Source organism: Pseudophryne corroboree, chromosome 12 (genome assembly GCF_028390025.1).
Source record: "Pseudophryne corroboree isolate aPseCor3 chromosome 12, aPseCor3.hap2, whole genome shotgun sequence".
Taxonomy (NCBI): Eukaryota; Metazoa; Chordata; class Amphibia; order Anura; family Myobatrachidae; genus Pseudophryne; species Pseudophryne corroboree.
The window spans coordinates 7,870,795-7,893,230 of record NC_086455.1 but is presented as its reverse complement, the minus strand read 5'-3'; the positions used below and the strand labels follow the sequence as shown (position 1 = coordinate 7,893,230).

General features: G+C 48.1%; 1 protein-coding gene across 1 annotated transcript; it reads left to right on the top strand.

Annotated features, from left to right (window-relative positions):
* Window positions 1-216: 216 nt before the first annotated feature.
* Window positions 217-7,967, top strand: GLMP (glycosylated lysosomal membrane protein). Its single transcript, XM_063946861.1, has 6 exons — window positions 217-394; window positions 3,984-4,241; window positions 4,330-4,533; window positions 4,889-5,107; window positions 5,227-5,504; window positions 6,420-7,967. Exons 1-6 carry the CDS (start codon window positions 308-310, stop codon window positions 6,586-6,588), a joined length of 1,215 nt encoding a protein of 404 aa, XP_063802931.1. The 5' UTR covers window positions 217-307; the 3' UTR covers window positions 6,589-7,967.
* Window positions 7,968-22,436: the final 14,469 nt, after the last annotated feature.

The following is a 22,436-nucleotide window of genomic DNA, read 5'->3' as shown; positions in this document are numbered from 1 at the left end:
GAGGGGGTCAGTGCGCCATACTGTAGGGGGTGACGGGGGAGGGGGTCAGTGCTCCATACTGTAGGGGGTGACGGGGGAGGGGGTCAGTGCGCCATACTGTAGGGGGTGACGGGGGAGGGGGTCAGTGCTCCTTACTGTAGGAGGTGACGGAAGGAGACTGTGTGTGGAGAGGTAAGGGTTACAGTTACAGCAGCAGCACCCTCCTACCCATGTGACTGGGAGTAGCCCCGCCCCCTGACCGCGGTCAGCTGACTGCGGATCACGTGCAGTAGCCGGAAGCGCCGGAGCTGGCCGGCCGGGAGGAGAGATGCGGTGTCCGGGGCTCTGGCTGCTGCTGGTCGGTGCTGTGTGCGCTGGGGTCCGGGGGAGTCCTGAGGAGGAGGAGACACGCAAGGTGAGAGCTCGGGGTCACTGAGTGAGATCCGGCCGGGCATGCTGGGAGTTCTGGTTCCACAGTAGTATGGGCTGTTCCCGGAGGGGTGTAATACACAGGTTATCGGGGTGTTTATAGTAATGGGGGGAACGGAGGGGAGGGGATACAGTGCTGAGAGGTATATACCATAGTAATAAGAGGTATATAGACAGCACGGATGGTGTAGTGGTTAGCATTACTGCCTCACAGCACTGATGTCATGGGTGTGGAGTTTGTACATTCTCCTCAGGCTTACGTGGCTTCCTCCCACATAACAACAATATACTGATAATTGGCTCCCAACAAACTGGAAGAGTGTCTGTGTATACATGTGATAGGGAATATAGATTGTAAGCTCCTTTGAGGTCGGGCTGATGTCAGTGCTGAATGCTGCGGTATATGTGTGTGCTATATAAATTACTGGTGGTGGTAATAATAATAATAGGTACAGGGGGAAGGGTACATAGTAATTGGGGGTATATAGATGCAGGGGGGGAAGGGTATACAGTAATGGGAGGTATATATGCGGGGTATGTAGTAATGGGAGGGATGTAGATGCAGGGGGAAGGGTATATAGTAATGGGAGGGATATAGGTGCAGGGGGAAGGGTATATAGTAATAGGAGGGATATAGGTGCAGCGGGAAGGGTATATAGTAATAGGAGGGATATACGGTAGATGCAGGGGGAAGGGTATATAGTAATGGGAGGGATATAGGTACAGGGGGAAGGGTATATAGTAATGGGAGGGATATAGATGCAGGGGGAAGGGTATATAGCAATGGGAGGGATATAGATGCAGGGGGAAGGGTATATAGTAATGGGAGGGATTTAGGTACAGGGCGAAGGGTATATAGTAATAGGAGGGATATACGGTAGATGCAGGGGAAGTGTATATAGTAATGGGAGGGATATAGGTGCAGGGGGAAGGGTATATAGTAATAGGAGGTATATAGGTGCAGCGGGAAGGGTATATAGTAATAGGAGGTATATAGGTGCAGCGGGAAGGGTATATAGTAATAGGAGGGATATAGTTTTGGCCAGTATGTGGATGGGAGGAAACGGTGGTAACCAGCCACACTGACTCATCCCCCGACAGTTTGGTTCTTTTCCCCTGTATGTATTTTGGGGAAGGAGAACATGAGTTGAAAGTGGAACCTGCTGCGCCCTCACACCATTGGCATATCACTAATGTCACAGGAGAGATCCGGGACACTGCTGAGATGTGACGGGTGCACAGGCTGCAATGCACCCCTTCCTTACCTTCCCAGTATGTATGCATTTCAGTGACCCCGATCTATCAGCCTATATCTAGGGATTATCTGTGCTGGCTAAATAGCTGTAACCTGGAATCCCATTGTACCGTGCCTCTCTCCTCCTCATCCTGATGGTCATCCCATTATACTGTGCCCGTCTCCTCCTCATCCTGGTGATAATCCCATTATACTGTGCCCCTCTCCTCCTCATCCTACTGATAATCCCATTATACTGTGCCCCTCTCCTCCTCATCCTGGTGATAATCCCGTTATACTGTGCCCCTCTCCTCCTCATCCTGGTGATAATCCCATTATACTGTGCCCCTCTCCTCCTCATCCTGGTGATAATCCCATTATACTGTGCCCCTCTCCTCCTCATCCTGGTGATAATCCCATTATACTGTGCCCCTCTCCTCCTCATCCTACTGATAATTTCATTATACTGTGCCCCTCTCCTCCTCATCCTACTGATAATCCCATTATACTGTGCCCCTCTCCTCCTCATCCTGGTGATAATCCCATTATACTGTGCCCCTCTCCTCCTCATCCTGGTGATAATCCCGTTATACTGTGCTCCTCCTTATCCTGGTGATAATCCAGTTATACTGTGCCCCTCTCCTCCTCATCCTATTGATAATTTCATTATACTGTGCCTCTCTCCTCCTCCTGGTGATAATCCCGTTATACTGTGCCCCTCTCCTTCTCATCCCGATGATCATCCCATTATACTGTGCCCCTCTCCTCCTCATCCTGGTGATAATCCAGTTATACTGTGCCCCTCTCCTCCTCATCCTGGTGATAATCCCGTTATACTGTGCCCCTCTCCTCCTCATCCTGGTGATAATCCCGTTATACTGTGCCCCTCTCCTCATCCTGGTGATAATCCAGTTATACTGTACCCCTCTCCTCCTCATCCTGGTGATAATCCCATTATACTGTGCCCCTCCCTCTCCTCCTCATCCTATTGATAATTTCATTATACTGTGCCTCTCTCCTCCTCCTCCTGGTGATAATCCCGTTATACTGTACCCCTCTCCTCCTCATCCTGGTGATAATCCAGTTATACTGTACCCCTCTCCTCCTCATCCTATTGATAATTTCATTATACTGTGCCTCTCTCCTCCTCCTCCTGGTGATAATCCCGTTATACTGTGCCCCTCTCCTCCTCATCCTGGTGATAATCCCATTATACTGTGCCCCTCTCCTCCTCATCCTGGTGATCATCCCATTATACTGTGCCCCTCTCCTCCTCATCCTGGTGATAATCCAGTTATACTGTGCCCCTCTCCTCCTCATCCTGGTGATAATCCAGTTATACTGTGCCCCTCTCCTCCTCATCCTATTGATAATTTCATTATACTGTGCCTCTCTCCTCCTCATCCTGGTGATAATCCCATTATACTGTGCCCCTCTCCTCCTCATCCTGGTGATAATCCAGTTATACTGTGCCCCTCTCCTCCTCATCCTATTGATAATTTCATTATACTGTGCCTCTCTCCTCCTCCTGGTGATAATCCCGTTATACTGTGCCCCTCTCCTCCTCATCCTGGTGATAATCCCGTTATACTGTACCCCTCTCCTCCTCATCCTGGTGATAATCCCGTTATACTGTGCCCCTCTCCTCCTCATCCCGATGATAATCCCATTATACTGTGCCCCTCTCCTCCTCATCCTGGTGATAATCCCGTTATACTGTGCCCCTCTCCTCCTCATCCTGGTGATCATCCCATTATAATGTGCCCCTCTCCTCCTCATCCTGGTGATAATCCCGTTATACTGTGCCCCTCTCCTCCTCATCCTGGTGATAATCCCGTTATACTGTACCCCTCTCCTCCTCATCCTGGTGATAATCCCGTTATACTGTGCCCCTCTCCTCCTCATCCCGATGATCATCCCATTATACTGTGCCCCTCTCCTCCTCATCCTGGTGATAATCCCATTATACTGTGCCCCTCTCCTCCTCATCCTGGTGATCATCCCATTATACTGTGCCCCTCTCCTCCTCATCCTGGTTATAATCCCATTATACTGTGCCTCTCTCTTCCTCATCCTACTGATAATCCCATTATACTGTGCCCCTCTCCTCCTCATCCTGGTGATAATCCCATTATACTGTGCCCCTCTCCTCCTCATCCTGGTGATCATCCCATTATACTGTGCCCCTCTCCTCCTCATCCTGGTTATAATCCCATTATACTGTGCCTCTCTCTTCCTCATCCTACTGATAATCCCATTATACTGTGCCTCTCTCCTCCTCATCCTGGTGATAATCCCATTATACTGTGCCCCTCTCCTCCTCATCCTGGTTCTCTTCCAGGTCTACCTACAGTACAACCCTGGCACCTCCAGCTCCTCAGTGAATCTGCTTCACATCCGTGCTGTGGGGAAAGGTAACACCATCCATTACATCTGGAGCACCATAGGGACCCCCACAGTACTTCTCATATACACAGAGAGCGAGCAGAGCCAACTGCTGGTGAACTGGACCAAGCTCCTGTCTCCGGAACCCTACGGAGCCCTCTCCATTCACCCCCCGGACAGCGTGCGCTATTCCACCGCCCTGCTCTTCTCCAGGGTACGCAGGGGTCTGGGGGGTGACGTGTTACCATGACGCAGAGAGTGGTGGAATGTGACCGCTGAATCCTCTTCTTCCTCTTTCCCAGATCTTTGAATATAAAGATGTGAATAACACGGCTGACTTCTCGGGGACGGCTGGGAAGTATTTCTATCCCCCCTATGACCTGTCTGACTTTGTGTGGGAAAACGTCAACAACACGCTGAATTCCACCTCACTCACCGCCCACCTGACCGGGGTCAACGGGTCTGACCCCTCTGGGAGCTTTCAAAATGGCAGCGTCATGTTCAAGGTGAGAGGAAAAGGCGCTTGTGGGGAGTAATACAAGATATCGAGGTGCTGGTTCATCTGGCCGAAATATTTAAAGGGAAAATGTTAATTTGTTTTAGTAGTTGCGCGGAGTAATATATTGGTAAGCGTTTCCTTTCTGTGCTGCTAACCAAGGTCTTCACATCATCCTGTCACAGCTCCTTGTTCCCTCTCTGACGGAGAATGTACCTGTCGAGGTGCTCTGGATGCTGAAGTAAAGGCAGGCCCTGCAGGACGTGTGCGTCCTGAATAACCCTCCCCCCGCCCCGATCCGACCACCAACACCCCTGGGAGTTGTTAAATGCCATGGTGCTGAACGCTGTCATTGTCTCTCGCAGGTCTCTGCGTTTGGAGGTCCCGGGCGAGACCTTTCCTCGCCCCACCTGCTCCACACCGCCAACTGTACCAAGCTGGAGTTCAGGATTACAGGGGTGCGCCCTCGCGGCAATAACTCCCGCTTCGCTCTAGAGATGGTGACGCTGGAACGGAAGGCGGGGCGCAAGAAAATGCAGCCTGTCCGTTCCATCGATGATGAGTACACGCCGACCATCTTTGAGGTAAGGTTGTTATCTGCAGCTTTCCAGCCAATGTGTAGTACTACAAGTTCCAGCATACCCTTTCCGGCAGGTTGCCCGCTCCCCATTCCCTGTCCAAACCTCTCTGTGTTTCCCAACAGCTGATGGAGTTGGTGCCGGATTCCTCTAACAGCAGCCACGCCAAGGGCTTTTTCCAGTGGAAGTCTGTGGCTTATGGGTCGTCCATCGCCACCAGGTCTGACGCGCTCCCGTGTCAGATATACAAGCCGCGCCCGGTGAACGGCACTCTGCAGCTGCGGAGCATTGTTCACGCCTATTACGGAGAGGGTCTGTCCGCGACGTATAACGTAGAGGCCTATAATATCTCCTTTGGGATTGCGGACGGCGACTTCTATGACAAGCACAAGTTCTTGGGCTGGTGAGTATTCCCGGTGTCCGGTTATGTACTATTATATCTCTGTTACTGCGGTAGACACAGTGATTACCGTTACCTAAAGTCCATACGTCTATATAATAAGATTCCGGCTGTAGATGAAGGTAACTTGTATATTATTCCGTCAAGGTCAAGTCCTGACCTTCCCAGAACATTATCTGTAATGTATCAACATATATCTGTAGGTTTCTTCATGACACTCTAGAGCAGGTGAAGCCAACATTCGGCACGCCTGCTGCTGTGGAACTACACATCCCAGCAGGCACTGACATATGCCCTAACAGCAAAACTGTTGAAAGGTATGCTGGGATGTGTAGTTCCACAGCAGCTGGAGTGACACACATTGCCAACCCCTGCTGTAGAGTAACACACTTTTTAGTGTCCCTTGTGCACTTGTCTAATGCATGTTATAAGGGGTGACTGTAAAAAATGACACTTGCTCTAGGAATTAGTTACTAAAGTCGTCTGGCTGAGATCATCATTAAGTACAGTTCCTATTGTTTATCCTCCCTTCTCCATTAAACATCTAGTACTCCTCCTGTCACTATTATTGTTGTGTAGTAATCCCATAGATCGTTGGGGTCATGGCCTAGGGCCAAGAAATCTGGGGTATGATGGCATTAAAGCATAACCAAGTCCACATTGATATAACTCTTGCACTTGCATTTCTCTGTACTAGTCACATATGTCATATGTTTGTGGTTAGTGTCCCTTTATGTCACAGGCTGGATAGAATTGTATTGGGTCACCGCCATATACGGCGATGGCATGTAACATTTTGCAGTAGTATTGCTCCTATTGCTAAGTTTACTCCTAGGCTATTTGTTTTGTACTATTTAATGTGCACTGATGATGCCACCGTTGTGTCATATAATTAATCGGAGGTTTGCTGGTTTTCAGGTCGGCGTTGATCGGTTACGGCACGCCACCCCGTGATTCGTTCTCCATCCTGGTGATCTGTATAATGGCCGTGGCTCTAGGCACTCCGCTGGTTCTGCTGATAGTGGGAACCATTGTGGTCTCATTTCTGAAGAAGAGGGTCTTCTCTAACTACGAACCTATAAACTAGGACCCTGTGGATGAGCTGCAGCGGCGGAGAGATCTCTCTCATACCTCAAACACGGACTACTAATGGACTGAAGCGATGGCCCGTGGTCGCAGTGGGTTTTGTTGTCAAACCTCCACAATCATCGGATCACTGGCCGGATACAGACGATTAAGGGACAGGTTTCAGTCTTCTGTGTTGCCGGCCTCTTATCTTCCAGGAGAAGGGCGATAGTCCATTTCAGATGCCTTATCACACCCCACCTCCCCCTCTCGCCATAGATAGGTGCCAATGCTCTTGCCAATCCCCCCTCCCCCATTGCAACGTGCAAACACGCAATCATTCCATGGCGCGCTGTTTCCTGCAACTAAACAAAGGGAATCCCGTGTAATTTATAACTTCGTGCTGCTGGTAAGGTATAAGACTTATTTAATAACCTGACAAAAGCCCCAATTGCGATGAATTTTATACGAAAATAAATTATAGCGATTGCATTTGATGGTGTGCGCGACTGATATGAACAGCTGCGCGGTCGTACTGCATCGGATCCCCTACGTGGTACTAGAGCCGACAGCTGGGTTGCGTTAGCTTCCTATGGTTTATGCTGCATTTGCACCATGTTATTGAATAAGTCTTTGACTGGTGTTTGTGTAACACTTTTTTTTGTTTTTTTGAGCCGGTGTAATGACTCCTAACTGACTGAGCCCAAGAGCTGACAGCACTTTTCGTGGCTTGTTTACGTGGGTGTTATTTGCCCATTTGGTGACCGTCGCACATTGCTGTACACCCCATTCCCAGGACACACACAGAGCGGTTTCTTGTATCACTGTTACACACATAATGCACACTGGACAAGCAGCTGTGTACACACCGGGATCAGCCGTCAGTACAGGCTGCAGGAATCTCCCAGAGGGGGGTCCAAGTGCAAACGCCACCGTTTCATACAATAATGAATAGGTTATTTGCTAACCGTACTCTAAGGTGCGAGCTAATTGCTTCTATCTGTCTTCAGCAGTGTTGTTGCATGTTTGCACACTTTGGGTAATGTCTGGTAAATAACGCTCCTCTGTGGTTAGGTTTAGATACGCTCTTTAGCAAAGTGAATGTAACACTGCTTGCTGCTGGAGGTTCCGGGGCGGGTGATTGGTACACCTGGCCCCAGTCTCATCTGCCCGACGTTACCCGACGGTCTCCACCAATATAGGCTGTCAGGGTTCTTCATCTGCAGGTCATTCTGCTCGGGACGTATCTTGGCAATCAGTATATGTAGCTGTAACCGGGTCCTTATCTGGTAATATATTGTACATGTGGAGTTTTGCTGGTCACTCTTATTTTGGTATTATTTGTATATCCTGGAATTTACAGTTTCTTTACTTTTTATGCATTTTTTTTTTTTTTTTTTTTAACTTTGTTTTCAAATAAAAGTTTTGTAAAAATAAAATCTGACGATTGTTTCTGTAAGATCCACAGCTACAATATAAAGCCCACCCCTCCAGTTTGGAACCTTGATAGACCCGACAAAAGGTGCGATGTTCCTGACATATACAGTATATAACAGCCGATATGTGCGGTATACACTATACCATTTAAACGGTCATGCCTACACTACAGCAAAACACAGGCCCATCGCCCGATAATTGTACAGTGTGTCCATCTGATTTTTCTACTAAGATTTGGGATATTGTACCCCTGCTGCATGTTTATAAGACGCCAGCGCACTGCGGCACCTCTTATACAGGTCTCTTAGGCGGCTGCTAGTATCTATAATACCCTGCAGCAGCTGGTGCATTATTCCTGATATTCTGCACATTTTCCTATAGAATCCTGAAGTGATGATGTCACAGATTACACAGAGAGGTACTAGAGATTATACGCGTGTTTGTATTGTTTCTTTACTACGATGGTGGACTCCAAAGTGCAGACTTGGAAGGGTAAAATGTCACAATCAGCATTTATTTAGTAAAGCCTAAAGTACAACAAGCGCAGGTTACAGCAATAAGCATTGTATACTGTATCACCCACTTCTAGAACCCTGGCAATTGCTGGCTATGGGTGGGTATGATTCTACGTCAGGGTGGGTGGAGCTGTTACCTATATATATACAGACCAATGGGCGTTCTATACTCTGATTCTTTGTTTAATGGTGTAACAGACTATGGGGGTCATTCAGACCCGACCGCACGCTAGCTTTTTTTGCAGCTCCGCAATGCGCAGGCACGACAGAGATCGCCGGACAGCAACAGAAATTAATGAAGAAAGCGATCACAAGAAGATTGACAGGAAGAGGCCGTTTATGGTTGTCAACTGACCGTTTCTAGGGAGTATCCAGAAAAACGCAGGCGTGCTCAGCCGTTTGGACTGGAGGGAGGATTCGTGACGTCGGCTCCAGGCCAGATCGTTGCAGCGGCTGAGTAAGTCCTGAGCTGTGCAGGGACTCCACAAACCTTTGTTTGTGCAGCTCTCTGCACAAGCGTTCGCTCCCCTGCACAGCGATTACCCCCTTCCCCTGTAGGCGGCGACAACCTGATTGCAGGGATGCAAAAAACGCACCCTAGCGATCAAGTCTGAATCACTCCCTATGTTTTTTATATATATATATATATATATATATATATATATATATATATATAATATTGGAGCTGCCAGCGAAGATATTTATCATTAAAAACAGGCACTGGCGGCTTTCTTATGTCCGTCACAACGCGGGCAAATCTACACTAACGCACAACACTCAAATAAAACATCGATGAGGCTTATTTACAAGCAATGATAGATTTGCGCTGCATTGGCGATCGGTCACTGCGCATTTCTAAGGCAAATGCAAATAGTTCCGTCCTCCCCTGGAGCGCCCAGAACAATGATATGGCCCGGAGCTCTGCAGCCAGTGTGAGACTGTCCCTCAGCCAAAGTCTGCGCAGGGCGAGACGGATCCAGTAACCTGGTGTCACCGGTCCTGCAACTTCTCTATTGTTTGTGTAATGTTTCTCCACGGGGAGCAAATATCCGGGTGTATTCCCGTCACGTGCAGAAGTATCCAAGAGAGAATGGCGTATCGGCGTTCCATGCTGTCGGTGAATGTCCGGGTCCTCCGCAGGCCACGTTCTCTCCATCCCAGTCCACCATGGTTTGGATAAATGTGTCCTATGTAGGAAACGCGTGTACTTTGTACAGGACAAGGCGGCTCTTCTCCCTCGCATGACATCTGGCCGCTAGTCCATGGCTCGCTCGCCTGTCTCCGGGTCCACACCCACATCCATCTCTAAGAGGGAAGACATAAGGGGCTGTCAGACGCTGTGTGATTTATATAGCTGCTCTGCATGGACTATAGGGAGGTGTTCTCTGTGCTGGTGCAAAGGAGGCCTACTGCCTTGTGTGCGTCAGACGTTCCCCGACACCGCTGTGCCTGCAGTATGTAATAATGTGTGTATGGGAAATTTCCCACCAGACACGTCACTGACGTTACTACTCAACAGGGCACAAGATGTTGTACAAGCATATAATACACTGCAGATTCCCTCTACTACAAAGCATCCACTGTAGTGTTCCTAGCCCCCTGCAGAGTATTGCTCTGTCCTATCTACCCCCCTGATAGGTACATAGTGATATATTCTGCAGATTATTACATTACTGACCTCTCTAGTGATCTGCAGTACATTGCTCTGTCCCATCTACCCCCTGACAGGTACATAGTGATATATTCTGCAGATTATTACACTACTGGCCTCACTAGTGATCTGCAGAACATTGCTCTGTCCCATCTACCCCCTGACAGGTACATAGTGCTATATTCTGCAGGTTATTACATTACTGACCTCTCTAGTGATCTGCAGAACATTGCTCTGTCCCATCTGCCCCTTGACAAGTACACAGTGATATATTCTGCAGATTATTACATTACTGGCCTCTCTAGTGATCTGCAGAACTGCTCCGTTCCATCTACCCCCTGACAGCTACATAGTGATATATTCTGCAGATTATTACATTACTGACCTCTCTAGTGATCTGCAGAACATTGCTCTGTCCCATCTACCCCCTGACAGGTACATAGCGATATATCCTGCAGATTATTACATTAATGACCTCTCTAGTGATCTGCAGAACATTGTTCTGTCCCATCTACCCCCTGACAGGTACATAGTGATATATTCTGCAGATTATTACATTACTAATCTCTCTAGTGATCTGCAGAACATTGCTCTGTCCCATCTACCCCCTGACAGGTACATAGCGATATATCCTGCAGATTATTACATTAATGACCTCTCTAGTGATCTGCAGAACATTGTTCTTTCCCATCTACCCCCTGACAGGTACATAGTGATATATTCTGCAGATTATTACATTACTAATCTCTCTAGTGATCTGCAGAACATTGCTCTGTCCCATCTACCCCCTGACAGGTACATAGTGATATATCCTGCAGATTATTACATTACTAATCTCTCTAGTGATCTGCAGAACATTGCTCTGCCCCATCTACCCCCTGACAGCTACATAGTGACATATCCTGCAGATTATTACATTACTGACCTCTCTAGTGATCTGCAGAACATTGCTCTGTCCCGTTTACCCCCTGACAGGTACATAGTGATATATGCTGCAGATTATTACATTACTGACCTTTCTAGTGATCGGCAGAATACTGACCTAAATTGACATTATTTCTTGACCATTAAGGCATATCCAATGCTACAGATAATTTTCTATAGGACCCTGGAGTTCCTGCCTGTCCCGTTATACTCCATGACTTGTGTGTGTGTCACAGTGTAGAACCCTCTGAGTGGGGCTAGGAGTGTGGATGGACACTCACCCATGCTGGAGGAGCTGGGAGATGGTGGAGACTTCACCGGAAGCTGAGTCCCATATTCTGGAATGGACACAGAGGTATAGGCCGAGTCTGCGTCCTGTTGCCCAATGGTGTCCAGCGAGACCGGCAGAGAGTTCATGTGGTGGTGAGGTGGAAAGAACCCCAGGTTAGATACGTGGTTAATCCCGGTCATAGCCTCCAAAGCCATGCTGTCCTCACACCGCCCATCGAAGGAGTTTGGTGGTTCCACACTCGGCAGCAGGGTCCTTCCGCTCACCCCGGAGTCCAAGCCTTCTCTGTGGACTGGTTGGTGGCTGCTGAACGGTGAGGTGGATGAATCCGTGGGCGACCATTTTGTTGGTGTGTACGGTGACTTGTCGCCATTGTGGATGTCTGCAACACAGACGGACAGAGTTTATTTCTCAGAGTTACCTCAGATTCCCGCACTACTGCCTGCTGGAGTGTCGTAGATATACAGAAATTATATATACCACGATAACAAACACAGTTATTTCCTTCAGCTATGAGTAAATCTGGGACCGAACTGGCCTGAAATCAGGGTATGGCGGTGTCCAAGCAGATCACATTGAGATTGACATTACTGGCACAAGTCAGAGGTTGTCAAACCTTCTACAGAAGACTGGCGACCAATCAGCTTTTAGCTATTATTTTTCTAGTACACGCTATGAAATGACAGAATCTGATTGGTTTATGTGAGCAACACCTCTCCACTTCTCCTCATAGTCCAGAGTTCACCTAAGAAGAATGGAAGCCCTTTATCTTCATCTTCCCACCCATGTGGAACATACCTGTGCCTTTCACATAAAGTGACCCACACTCCCAGGAGTGCAGTCGTCTGCTCCAGTCATTTTCGGTTTCATTAACCTGGGCTGAAATTAAATTATTAATGTCAGTTAGACTGTCCGCCCCTTGTGTAGGGACCTTGTTTCATGGCTTCTGTATGTATGTCTGAGCTTGGGGTATCCTTTAGTCTGTGTTATGTATCTGTGAACTCTTCCTGGGGCAATAAAAATGTTTTGCTGCGATGGAGCAATAATGTACAGTACTGCTGAGGCGGCTGTGTCCTGTCCTGCAAGTTCTCCCAGCCTCTCTATGTAGATTATATATACAAATATATTCAATCAAACTCCCTGTCTTGCATCCAAATGCATGTCCATGGACCCATGCGTTCCAAAAATGGCTGGAGTTAAATTCTGCAAGCGCCAGTGTAGGGACCTGCAGGGTGGTGCAGGGTATACAGTGCGTAAGGAGAGGGTGATCCGTCTCTCCGCGGCATTTAGGACGGATTATAGAGGGGAAGCCTGTGTGTGAATGTAGGAAGGCATAGAAAGAGAACGTGTGAGAATTTTGGTAAAGTCCTCAGTGAGAAAGGGTCGACAAGACACCACAAAGTCCTGGATGTGTGGAGTAAGGCTTAGGGCAACAAGGCAGCATGCGTGGGGAACCGTTGTCTAACATGATGAAGACTAGAGGCAGGGTGGTAACACTAGTATGGGGAGGACATAGAGAACTGGGAAAGAAGAGGCTAGATGGTGTGGTGTCTACATAGAGGCTGTAGTGGAGGCTGAATGAGTGAGTACGTTCAGAAAGAGATTAGGTATAAAGAGAGAAGCTGAGAGCTATGAGCTGAGGCTCATGGGACCTCCACAAATAGGATGGAGGGGAGGATGTGTCACTATAAGGACCACTGGTGGAGCCTTCAGAAACGTAGGCTGAGAACCAGGAAAGAATAGTGCTATGAAGGCCATGAGAGCCAGTGGTAAGAAGGATAAGAGGTTAGTCACCTCTATGGAGCGCGACAGATAGGACAAGGAGGATGAGTAGAGTAGTCCTAGCTAACCATTAGTCCTTAAATTAGTATAATATTGCATCAGTGAGGGCTGTTTCGGTGGAATGCAGAAGGCAGCAGCCCAAATGCAGAGGTCCGAGAGGTGAGTGAGTGTAGGGGAATTGGGTACAAGCTGGTAAACTAGTTTGTAGCTAAATGGAGGGGAAAAATGGCTGGGCAGCTGGAGAGAGATGCCAGGGTCTACAGATGGCTTCTTGTGGATAGGTGGGATGAGTGTGCTACTGGAGATGGAAGGGAGGGCGCCAGCAGAGAGCAACAGGTTGCAGAGATGAGTTAGGTGATCAGCAGGGGCCATGGAAGAGCTGTAGAGGACGAGACTGAGAGAACAGGCTGAAAGGGATGAGCAACAGAGGAGTGTGAATAATTGGTCTTCAGAAAGGGGTGTAGGGTGTAAAGTGGTGGATCTGGCCAGAGGAGATCTCTTGATGGATTGATGAAGCTTTGTCAAAGTCATGTGCAGTGAGATAAGTGGAGGGGGAGAGTGCTGGGGTGGACAGAGAAGCAGTTGTGGGTTGGTGGACTATGTGGATATGAAGGGCCTACAGTTGGTTTTCTTGGCAAGAAAGCAGGCGGTATGGTAAGAGCACAGGAGGCATTGTGCCTCGGAGCGAGGGATTTCTATGTTGGTGTTTGACTGTTGCGGGTGGCCCCTGTTTGGGGTGCCAGTGTTGAAGTGTGGACCATCAACAGACGATGTGGGGTGGCTGGGGGCTCATGTGAATGTTGTGTTGTTTAATGAGGCCGATGTACTTCGGCAGGAAATAGGAGAGAGGCTTGAGGCACTACAGCAGGAAATACGACAGAGGCTTGGGGCACAAGGGCAGGAAATAGGAGAGAGGCTTGTAGCACAAGGGCAGGAAATAGTAGAGAGGCTTGTAGCACAAAGGCAGAAAATAGGAGAGAGGCATGGGGCACTACAGCAGGAAATAGGAGAGCGGCTTGAGGCACTACAGCCGGAAATACGATAGAGGCTTGAGGCACAAGGGCAGGAAATAGGAGAGAGGCTTGTAGCACAAAGGCAGAAAATAGGAGAGAGGCATGGGGCACTATGGTAGGAAATAAGAGAAGCTTGCAGCACAATGGTAGGAAATAGTCTTGTGGCAATACGGCAGGAAATAGGAGAGAGGCATGGGGTACTATGGCAGGAAATAGCAGAGAGGCATGGGGCACTACGGCAGGAAATAGGAGAGAGTCTTGGGGCACTATGGCAGGAAACAGAGTGGCTAGAGGCAATACAGCAGGAAATACGATAGAGGCTTGGGGCACAAGGGCAGGAAATAGAAGAGAGGCTTGTAGCACAAAGGCAGGAAATAGGAGAGAGGCATGGGGCACTACAGCAGGAAATAAGAGAGGCTTGTAGCACAAGGGCAGGAAATAGGAGAGAGGCTTGGGGCACTATGGTAGGAAATAAGAGAAGCTTGCAGCACAATGGCAGGAAATAGTCTTGTGGCAATATGGCAGGAAATAGGAGAGAGGCATGGGGCACAAGGGCAGGAAATAGAAGAGAGGCTTGTAGCACAAGGACAGGAAATAGGTGAGAGGCATGGGGCACTACAGCAGGAAATAGAAGAGAGGCTTGTAGCACAAGGACAGGAAATAGGAGAGAGGCATGGGGCCCTACAGTAGGAAATAGTAGAGAGGCATGGGGCACTTTGGCAGGAAATAGAAGAGAGGTTTGGGCCTGGTTAAGAGGTCATCACTGAAAGCTCAAAATAATGGATCTCTGGATTTGGGGTACTACAGAAACCCCTCTGACACATCAGTGCATCTGCAGGGTCCATACAAATTGTTATTGCACCATGCATATAGAAATGAAGGTTCTTTTAATGACCCAAAGCATGGATCCACCACCACCACCACAATATACCATGATGTGGGCAGCACGTTTTTATTTTACATCGAACATTGGTACCCTAATGATGATGTAAAATAAAAACATTGAAACGTTGGAATCAGCCTTTATAGGTTTTTTTTATTTCCTGAGTGCCGCTGATACTTCCTTCTTATATATAAAATGAAATAAAAACGTTCATATTAAGAAACTATAGCGGGTTCATGTTCAGGTCTGTGCCGCCCAGTTTGTGCTTTGATACTTTGCAGGCTGTTTGGAGACGGGGTTTTGTGTCTGTGTTTACAGCTGAGAGAACCGGACAAACCGCTTCTACCAGGAGATCAGATTATGATGAGAGCTGAGGGTTTAACCAGTTATTGTGCCAGCAGGAGGTACAGTCACCCTCCATATATTTACTGGTTAATTGTTTTATTATTATTATTTTAATCTTTGACTTTTATTTTTTTTTATCCAGTATAGTAGTAATTATAGTTACAGAACGGGGATTCACACTATTGGGACAAAGTGACTAATGCGTTAGCTGAGCATGCAGATTCCTGCTGCGGTTTGTAAAAACACTGGCAAGCACAGATGGCAAAGTGAACCCAGCATATGCACATGCCTAGGCTGCTTAGTGCAAAACCCATTGGCCATAAGAAAAGTACATGCCTAGGTTGCTTAGTGCAAAACCCATTGGCCATAAGAAGAGTATATGCCTAGGCTGCTTAGTGCAAAGCCCATTTGCCATATGAAAAGTATATGCCTAGGCTGCATAGTGCAAAGCCCATTGGCCATAAGAAGAGTGGATACCTAGGTTGCTTAGTGCAAATCCCATTGGCCATAAGAAAAGTAGGTGCCTAGGCTGCTTAGTGCAAAGCTCATTGGCCATAAGAAAAGTGCATGCCTAGGCTGCTTAGTGCAAAACCCATTGGCCATAATAAAAGTAGAAGCCTAGGTTGCTTAGTCCAAAGCCCATTGGCCCATAAGAAACATAAATGCTTAGGCTGCTTAGTGCAAGGCCCATTGGCCATAAGAAAAGTAGATGCCTAGGTTGCTTAGTGCAAAGCCCATTGGCCATAAGAAAAGTACATGCCTAGGCTGCTTAGTGCAAGGCCCATTGGCCATAAGAAAAGTGTACGCCTAGGTTGCTTAGTGGAAAGCCGATTGGCCATAAGAAAAGTACATGCCTAGGTTGCTTAGTGCAAAACCCATTGGCCATAAGAAAAGAATATGCCTAGGCTGCTTAGTCCAAAGCCCATTGGCCATAAGAAAAGTTTATGCCTAGGTTGCTTAGTGCAAAGCCCATTGGCCATAAGAAAAGTACCTGCCTAGGCTGCTTAGTCCAAAGCCCATTGGCCATAAGAAAAGTATATGCCTAGGTTACTTAGTGCAAAGCCCATTGGCCATAAGAAAAGTATATTAGCGCAAAAAACAGAGAAGAATAACTTGCGCCTTAGTCGCGACTTTGTACTATACTCTCAAAGAGCACCACTCTTTGGTAAACGTGTATACAAGAAAGAATAGAGTAGTCCACAAGCGCTACTAAAATTGGGGAAGTCTCTAAATACTGCCCAACTGTTTTCTCTATCTAGATACAGAATTATTTTTCTCTCAGTGCTGGAAAGTTCTTTTCCTTCCACATCTAGGTCCGCACCTTTGGACTGACCTCCGTTCAGTGCGGGATGTACATCAAAAGGTTTCTTTATACTTTTTTCACTGCTTCTCACATCGCATCAAATGGACATCATCACGTCCCTTGTAGGGAACACTCACCTTTTCTAGGTTCCCTATGTTCCTTGAAAGGTTTCTTTAACCGTGGCACCGTCCTGATTCTCTCCAAGGTCCAGATGTCATTCACCACATCAATTGATTAAACCCAAGGTACTTGTGTTGATCCCTGCCTGTAAGTGTGTATTCTAGCCCTTACCCGTTATTCAGGTCCATTGTTTTAGGATAATATTTTTATGCAATTGGTTCCTGAGGGTATAGAGCAGAACAAACACAGGATTAGTGGGATCCTCATTGTTTTCTTCAGTTTTAATTGTTTTTATCCATTGTTAACTTTTTATATGCCGGAATAAAAATATTCCTCTTTTTTGGATAGGATTTTAAGACTATTTGGTTCCTTTTTGGCCTCCTGTTTAATCAATTGATGTGGTGAATGACATCTGGACCTTGGAGAGAATCAGGACGGTGCCACGGTTAAAGAAACCTTTCAAGGAACATAGGGAACCTAGAAAAGGTGAGTGTTCCCTACAAGGGACGTGATGATGTCCATTTGATGCGATGTGAGAAGCAGTGAAAAAAGTATAAAGAAACCTTTTGATGTACATCCCGCACTGAACGGAGGTCAGTCCAAAGGTGCGGACCTAGATGTGGAAGGAAAAGAACTTTCCAGCACTGAGAGAAAAATAATTCTGTATCTAGATAGAGAAAACAGTTGGGCAGTATTTAGAGACTTCCCCAATTTTAGTAGCGCTTGTGGACTACTCTATTCTTTCTTGTATACACATAAGAAAAGTATATGCCTAGGTTGCTTAGTGCAAAGCCCATTGGCCATAAGAAAAGTACATGCCTAGGTTGCTTAGTGGAAAGCCCATTGGCCATAAGAAAAGTACATGCCTAGGTTGCTTAGTGGAAAGCCCATTGGCCATAAGAAAAGTACATGCCTAGGTTGCTTAGTGCAAAGCCCATTGGCCATAAGAAAAGTACATGCCTAGGTTGCTTAGTGGAAAGCCCATTGGCCATAAGAAAAGTACATGCCTAGGTTGCTTAGTGCAAAGCCCATTGGCCATAAGAAAAGTACATGCCTAGGTTGCTTAGTGCAAAGCCCATTGGCCATAAGAAAAGTACATGCCTAGGCTGCTTAGTGCAAAGCCCATTGGCCATAAGAAAAGTACATGCCTAGGTTGCTTAGTGCAAAGCCCATTGGCCATAAGAAAAGTACATGCCTAGGTTGCTTAGTGCAAAGCCCATTGGCCATAAGAAAACTGTTGCTGTAGGAAAGTACTCAGTTTCCTTTCAATACATTCCTATTATGCTGGCTGCCTGAGTAACCACAGAAACCATTATATAACGTTCATTAGGACACACAGGACTCGGGCAGCAGCTCCAAATATTATTGATATATGGCTGATTTCTATAGCGCCACCCATTACGCAGGGGTATACAGAGAATAGTCGTCATCCACATCCCTCTCTGTCCCACTGGAGCTTACAGTCTACGGGGGTCTATTTACTAAGCCTTAGATGGAGATAAAGTACCAGCCAATCAGCTCCTGACATGTCACAGACTGGGTATGAAAAATGACAGTTAGGAGCTGATTGGCTGGTACTTTATCTCCGGCCACTTTATCTCCATCCAAGGCTTAGTAAATAGACCCCTTAAATCCCTAACTAGTCAGCCTCCTGGTAAGTTTTTGGGGTCTGGGAGGAAACACGAGGGAGAGCTGTGAGGCAGCAATGCTTACCACTATGCCACCCACTACAATCCATCCTGGCGGGGACCTGACTTTGACACATTGGAGGATGTTGCTGACTGTAAGCCTCGGTCTCTGGCACCCGGTACAGTGTCTGGCGCTATAGTGCAGCGGAGTTGGGGTGTGCCTGGCGTGGGACTGCAGTTGGCACATCCTACATTTTGCCTCAGGAAAAGAGGTTTCATGGTGTAAAGCCGTGCCCCAGCTTGTCAGAAGGTGTACACAATTACATGCAAGTCCCGAATCTGGCAGACCCGGGTGTCCTGTTACTGTGAATCTTCTGAGCGGCTGTAATCTTGTCCATTACTGGTAGTACATCCGTGTGTGTGTGTGTGTGTGTGTGTGTGTGTGTGTGTGTGTCTCGGTCAGCATTCCGGTGGTTGCGATGCTGGCAGGCGTGTGACCGACGCTGGAATCCCGACATCACAACCACTGACATTTGGTAAGGTAAGTATCGGGGGTGCAGTTAGTGTTAGGGCCCGGGGGGAGGTTTAGGGTTATACACTAGAGGGGGGGGGGGGGGGTGTTAACCCGAGTCTTAGCCATAGCCGCCAACCCCTGTTATTTAGCCCTAGCCAATACCACCACTATAGGTGATAGGGGAGGGAACAGGGGAGGGGTAAAATAATGACCCCATCCCCTGACGGCATTCCACTGTCAGTCATGTGACTGCCGGCAACGCAAAACTACAACTCCGTTCTCTAGCATGCGGGGGGCTGCCCAGCACAGAGCAAGAGTGCCCCGCATGCCGGCTCCTCACCCCCCTCGCTAAACAGCGATGCACTTGCACGTTTAGGGTAGCACCCTGCCTATGCAGCCTAGCTGTGATGGCAGTCGCTGGGCCGCCATGTTTTGTGTCGTAGCGTCTGCATGTGACGTCACGCCGCGGCCCGCCCCACAAACGGTCCAGGCATGCCTCCGTTGTCCATTGACATGCTATGCGCACCCTGCACAGGGGCTTCAGTATGCAAACGCATCGCTGTTGCGTCTCATACTGAATTAGACACATATATATCTGGACTGAACGGTGACTCCGCCATGCGGCAAACGATAGAATGTACGCTGTCAACATGGCAATTTTTTTTTATTTTATTTAAGACGTTTGAAAAAACAATGTCATTGGATGATTGTTTGTCCGCTCTAAAATTCCTACTTAACGCCGATTCATCAGACAATACTCGCAAACAATTGAGCATCCCCGGAATGTAAGCAGGGGAAGTGCAGCGGACATCGCACATCTGCGCTGCGGCTCATCCGTTTATGTGTGCGAAAAGGTTTTATGGGGGGCTGCTGAATGATGAAATGTTCCAAGCTCTGGAAAGAGAACGGTACCGCAGTGGGGAGAGGGATCCCGGACAGGCTGAAGTGATCGCAGCGGCTGAGTAAGTCCTGGGCTATTCAGAAACTGCAAAAGATCTTTTTGTACCGCTCGTCTGCACATGCGATCGCACACTTGCACAGCTAAAATACACTCCCCGGTGGGCAGCGACTATGTGAACGCAGGACTGCAAAAACCAGCTAGCGAGCAATCAGGTCTGAATTAGGCGCCATTGTGTGTAGAATTTTGAGGACAAAAATGAATTGATTCCATTTTGGAATAAAGCTGTAACATAACAAAATGTGGAAAAAGTGAAGCGCTGTGAATACTTTACGGATGCACTGTATGTCTATGCAAGACATTTGTAATACATTCTATAAATATATATATATATATATATAGAGAGAGAGAGAGAGAGAGAGAGAGAGAGAGAGAGAGAGAGAGATAGCGCAATGACAAAATAAGTATGTCCCTTGATGTTCAGTACAATGTAATATTGTTACATAATATTCTTGTTTCAGCAATGCAAACATTGCAGAGCGCTGAGCATACTGTGTGCAGTGCGGGTTATGTCATCTCCAATAGCAACAACAATGACCGCGTTCTCTTGTTGGCGTTTTCATGTACAGATCGCCGCTATGTCGGCAGGTTACATACCGGAGGCATATGGCCATTTGCTCCTTGCCCGGTGTGTTATTGCACTGGTTACTGGAATTTCCCCGTCTTTCCAGACGTTCTACACACTCGTGGGGTTTACACCAAACTTTCCTGATCCTCTGAGAAAGATACACAAGAGGAAGGATTGGCAGTAGCTAGTAAAAGTCGTGGGAGGGCGCCCACAGGACGATGATTTGATTGATGGATCATCTGCCACCGGGCAGTTGTCCTATGTATAAGATGTAGCCAGCGTTACGCCCCCTAACCCCACTCACTGCCAAAATGAGACAGCCTCCGCTACATATGGCTGATCTTAACTTTAGCCATTTCTATCAGGTCATAGTTTCCTCACATTTCCAGGCTCTGAAAAACAGCAAGTTGCACCCTGACCTGGAGGACTTGTGAGGCAGGTGTCCGGTATCACACCTGGCGCAGGTAGACGGGTTACGGGGTCAGTTTGAGCACCTGTCCCCTCCCACCATGAGGTCATCGTCTCACCTGGATGCAGGTGTCAGTGCAGCTGTGTGACTGACAGATAACTAGGTTGTTACTGAGTCCACGGCCGGCGTTCCCACACACCGAGACACAAGATAGGTGTGCATGCCTCCCTAACCGGGCGTAACTACCATAGGTGCAGGGGGTGCAGCCGCTGTCAGGCCCACACCTGGAGGGTGTTTCCTTGTCTGTCCCCTGTTTCTATGTGAGTTTTTTTTACCTGATATCTCTCCAGCCTATGTGACAAAAGCTGCTGCCATCCCAGCTGGGAGGCCGGTCAGCTGGAGCACAGGACTGGGACGTAGTTCCCTAGGTGTACTCACAGGTCCCACTTACCATAACTGCTGCTACTGCCGGACTTCCTCTCGCACCTCCCGAATGGGAATCTCTGGAGCGTCCTCCTGAATATACACTGCTTCCTCCTGCTGGGCGTCCGCTCAGCAGCCATCGCTCCGACTGATCCAGCAGATCACTCTCTCCGGCCTCGCTTCCTGGATGACAACCAAGAAGGCGGAGCTGCAGTTATCCCAGACAGCTACACAGGCACCTGATATCTGTTGCTGTACTGTAACCAGAGAGAGAGAGAGAGGGGGGGGGGGGGGGGGGGGGGCAGAGAGAGATAGGGAGACAGAGGGGGGAGAAGGGGAGAGAGAGAGGGGAGGGGGGACAGAAAGAGAGAGAGAGATAGGGAGACAGAGGGAGGGAGAAGGGGAGAGAGGGAGGGAGAGAGAGAGAGAGAGAGGGGGGGGGCAGAGAGAGATAGGGAGACAGAGGGAGGGAGAAGGGGAGAGAGAGGGTGGGAGGGGGGGACAGAAAGAGAGAGAGATAGGGAGACAGAGGGAGGGAGAAGGGAAGAGAGGGAGGGAGAGAGAGAGAGGGGCAAGGGGAAATATAGAGTGAGAGAGAGTGGTGAGGAGAGGGAGGGAGGGAGTGAGAGAGAGGGAATGAGAAATATACAGTATATAGAGAGAGGGGGAGAGAGAAAGAAAAGGAGAAATAGAGAGGGGGTAGAGAGAGAGACAGGGGGTAGAGGGAGAGAGGGGGGAGGGAAGGAGAAATAGAGCGAGAGGGAGGAAGAGGAAGGGAGAAAGAGGGGGAGAGAGAGGGAGGGCAAGAATAGAGATGGCAATCGGTGGGTTATCCATCATTGGTTACCATCGATGGATGATCTCAATGGTGTGAAACAATCTGGAAAGGAACCATTGATGGTTTCACCCAACGATGGTCACACCTGCTTTAGTGACCCACGAGCTGCAGGCCAATCAGAGCCCAGGGGTGGGGCTTCATGTGTTTCGGGGAGCGGAGCTAGGCTCTGTGTCCCAACACTTGAAAAATAGAAATAAAATAAAAAATCAGTTGCTCTATAACATTGGTGGCAAGAAACCATCTGGTCCTCCCCCATTGAGGGTAAAGTCG